This window comes from Merops nubicus, unplaced genomic scaffold (assembly GCF_000691845.1).
Source record: "Merops nubicus isolate BGI_N331 unplaced genomic scaffold, ASM69184v1 Scaffold34660, whole genome shotgun sequence".
Taxonomy (NCBI): domain Eukaryota; kingdom Metazoa; phylum Chordata; class Aves; order Coraciiformes; family Meropidae; genus Merops; species Merops nubicus.
Genome location: NW_008584194.1, coordinates 1 through 3,971, shown reverse-complemented (window position 1 = coordinate 3,971; position 3,971 = coordinate 1). Strand labels below are relative to the sequence as shown.

Genomic DNA, 3,971 nt, shown 5'->3' with positions numbered 1-3,971 from the left:
ATGATTCTGTGATTCTAAGTGGCACGCAGACTAACGAACCACGGATCTGAGACTGTTAATGAGCCTATGAAACAGAGGCAGCACCAGGCCAAGGACAAAATAGCACACAGCAGCTAGGCTTAAACAGGGAAGGATTACTGGGGCAGCTGCAGAGCTGCTGGGCAGCCCTCAAGGTATACAAAGCTCTCAGTCAGCTGGAAACAGTAATCTGGAAGGTGGAGGCAGCAGGAGGGACTGGGGAACAGGGACTCACAAGGACAAGCATCCATGCCCACCACAGAGAGAAGGAAAACCTCAAGTTGCAGATGTTGGGGCACGGTGTGGCTGAGGGACAGAGGCTGGAGGTGCTGCAGGGTCTGTCCCCTGTGCAGGACAACAGGGCACTAAGGAAGCTGGCAGGGGACAGAGGTGAGACACAGCCCATACGAGCTGGACCAGCACAGCCCAGAGCAGCCTCATCCTCCAGCCCAGCCAGCAGCTCTGCCAGGCACTGGGGAGACCTCCGTGGGGAGCCCAGGTCACCAGGGAGGGGACCCCACTGCCAGTCTCAGCCTCCCTAAGCTGGTGGTGACAAGAAAACACGTTTGCAGAGCCACATTCTGCTGCTGTTTGGTCTCTCATCATCCCCACCACGCTCCTTTGGGCTGAGGAGGTGGAAACCCTGACTGCAAACACCCGGGCAGGCAGCCTGCTGCCCCGAGGAGCTGCTGGCACCACAGGGGCACCTTCCCCCCCACGCTGTGAGCCGGGGAACTCGCCCGTTTACCCAGAAGACGTCGTAGATGAAGAGGCCCCCGAGCAGGATGCAGCCCGTGCTGACGTTGTTGAGGTGCAGCAGCTCCACCCCGTTGAGGGAGAAGGCCAGCCCAAAGAGATTGTTGGCAATCCAGTGCTGAGAACGACAGGAAAGGGAGATGTGGGTCCTGCTCCACGGGGCTCAGCCACCGAGGCCTCGCAGGGGAAGGGCCCCGGGTCTCATCCAGCCCGGTCCACAGCTCACTCACCTTCCTCAGCAGGTACCAGACCCCCACCACACTGCTCAGAGCCAGGCACACCAGGTCCTTGGAGTCAAACTCGTAGTTGACAATTTCTGCAATCAACCAGAGGCAGGTCAGAGGTGGGAGCCTGGGCAGCTCCCCCCCCCGAGGTGGGGCAGGGGTCAGTGGCTTCCCCACGGCCCACGGGAGGTGCCCATGGGCAAGGAAACTGGATTCAGGCACTAAGGCAGGGACAGGCAGATCTTCTCCCTCCTCCTACACCAGTTAGCTCCTGGGGGTCCCATTAGAAGCAGCACCCCCTTCCCAGTAGAGCTACTGGGCAGGAGATCTATCAAAGCATCTTCTACCAGGGCAAAAATCTGAATCAGACCAGTTAAGGCAGCACAAAAAAAAGTCAGGCAGCTACATTCAATTCTTGAGAAGAATCCCAGACTGGTTTGGGTGGGGAGGGACCTTTAGAGGTCACCCAGTGCAACCCCCTGCAGGGAGCAGGGACATCCCCAGCTAGAGCAGGGTGCTCAGAGCCCCGGCCAACCTCCCCTGGGATGGTTCCAGGGATGGGGCAGAATGAAGGCAGTGCACAGCCACAGCTCTGGCCCTGCAGCACTCTGGGGGCTGGTTCTGGGGGTTTGCTGCCAGCCAGAGGGTGTGAGAAGATGGAGAGGGCAGCCCCAGCTCTGCAGGGACACACCAGCTGCAGAAGCAGAGCGGGGAGCAAGGGGAGGGTCTGAGCGGGTTGTTTCAATGGGCTGAAAAGTCAACACACCCAAGTGAGCAAAAACCAGAGCAGTAAAGGCAGAAAACAGCAAGGCCCCTGAGAGGCCAGAGCCAACGTACCCTCCTTGCTCTCCCCGGAGCCCTGGGTGAAGAGGAGCTGGTACTGTTTGTTGGGGAAATTTGCAGGGAAGAATCTGTTCATCATGGGGCTGAAACGAGAGGTGCAGAGAAGAGCAGCTCGACAGACACCCCCCAGGACGTGTGGCCCAGCACCTCTGTGTGACAGCCTGGCAGCACAGAGCCCTCCCCAGGCAGGGGCACGCCTGATTTGGGCACATCTGGGCCCAGCAGGAGCCCCAGCTTCAGTCCCTGGACACAGGGCTGACAGTCCCCCAAAACGGGCAACAGGCACAGAGCAAGAAGGGAAGAGTCAGCCCAGCCCCCTGCCCCCTCTGAATGGCAGGAGTGAGACAAAGCCCTTGCCCAGGGCTGGTCCAGGGAGAGCAGCTGTTCCCCAGCACCCTGGAGCTCAGGAAACAGGAAACCAGTTCTGCTTTTTCAGTTACTGAAAGAGCCTGAGCTTTCAACAGCTCCTGCTGCGCCGAGCCCCAGCAGCTCCTCGGGTGAGCTGGCCTTGGTGGTGACACCCACAACCCCCACGAGCTCACCCAGGGATGGGTGCTGCATCACCAGGACCCCCAAGACTTCGGTTCTCCCACAAGGAAGGGTTCACCCCACCAAGGAACAACACCCTGAGAGCTGGGACCTGGCTCTGCTGCACAGCAACAGTGCTGGAGAAACCCCCAAGGAGCCGGCAGCCTCAGGCACCCCCACTCTGGCCACAGCCCCCCCTCTGCTGTACCTGATGGTGTGGGACAGGGCGAGGATCCCCAGCACAAAGAAATACATGGAAAGCAGAAGATTGATGTACTCTTGAGAGAATATCTGCAAGAGAAACCCAGAGAGGGGGGAGTTACCTCAGCGGCCTCCCTGTCCGCAGCACTTCACGCTCCTCTTGGCAGCTGCTGTGTCAGAGCTCCAGGGAGAGCAGGAGAAGAGCTGGAATAACCCAAATTCCTGCCCTGCTGATGGGAAATGTGCTGGAAACAGCCTCAGCAATGGGCTCACGAGTCACCGTGCAGCCAGGAGCTGCTGGGGTCAAAAAATAACTCCTGCTCTGCAGAAAGGAGGACAGACCTTCCCCAGCACAGCACAGAGAGAGGCTGCCCCAATTAACCAGGCTGTAATTAGAACTCCTGCCCTAGCAGCGGGTCACAGCTTACAGCCCAGTGTGGTGGGACAGGTCTTCTAGAGCCCAAGTGTGGGGAGGAGCAGCTGAGGGAGCTGGGGGTGCTGAGCCTGGAGCAAAGGAGGCTCAGGGGAGACCTTCTGGCTCTGCACAGCTCCTGACAGGAGCCTGGAGCCAGGGGGGGGTCGGGCTCTGCTCCCAAGGAGCAAGAGGCAGGACAAGAGGAAACGGCCTCAAGTTGCCCCAGGGGAGGTTGAGGTTGTCCCTGAGGAACAATTTCTTCCCCTGGAGGGTTGCCCAGGGCTGTGCCAGGCTGCCCAGGGCAGTGGTGGAGTCCCCACCCCTGGAGGGGTTTCCAAGCCGTGGAGATGTGGGGTGAGGGACACGGGGCAGTGGGGACCTGGCAGTGCTGGGGGACAGTTGGACTCCATGAGCTTAAAGGTCTCTTCCAACCTAAACAATCCTGTTATTCAAGGCTCTACCTCTGCTCGTTGACTGTGCACCCCCAGAACTTCCCCTGGCCACACAGGGGCTCAGCCCAGAGCGAGAGCTGCCCCTGCCCTGCAGCTGAGGGGGCTCTGAGGCCCAGCAGGCAGCACAGCCAGACACAGCAGTACCTGCACCTCAGCAGCCCCTGGTGTCAGCATCAGGGCAGAACTCACCTGCCCGGGCAGGGAGGGTGGCAGGGGCCAGCTCCAGCACCCACGGGCATCACCCACTCACCTTAAAGAAGAGGTAGAGCCCCAGGAGGGTGCAGCTGGCCACGATGGGGAAGCGGGCAGCGTCCCGGCTGGTGATGGTCTCCGGCATCTCCGAGGAGTTCTGGGCAGGGAAGGGGAGGAGAGGATCAGCCCCTGCCCTGGCTTTGTACCCGAGCAGGAGGTGAACAGGGCAGGGCCTGGGCAGGGACAGGGCACCCGCTGGCCCCGTGCTGCCCCTGGCAGTGGGGCTGTGTCACAGGCAGAGCCCGAGGGGAAGCAGCAGCCCTCGCCCTCCTTCCAGGGGCT

The 3,971-nt window shown here is 60.7% G+C and overlaps 1 protein-coding gene across 1 annotated transcript; it reads right to left on the bottom strand.

Moving 5' to 3' along the window:
- Positions 1-766: 766 nt before the first annotated feature.
- On the bottom strand, positions 767-3,786 carry HM13 (histocompatibility (minor) 13; the record flags this gene model as incomplete). The annotated part of the gene is made up of 5 exons (XM_008943409.1): positions 767-892; positions 1,005-1,090; positions 1,836-1,924; positions 2,578-2,660; positions 3,688-3,786. Coding segments are annotated over 5 exons (483 nt in total), but the record flags the coding sequence as incomplete, so codon positions are not given.
- Between the last annotated feature and the right edge of the window lie 185 nt (positions 3,787-3,971).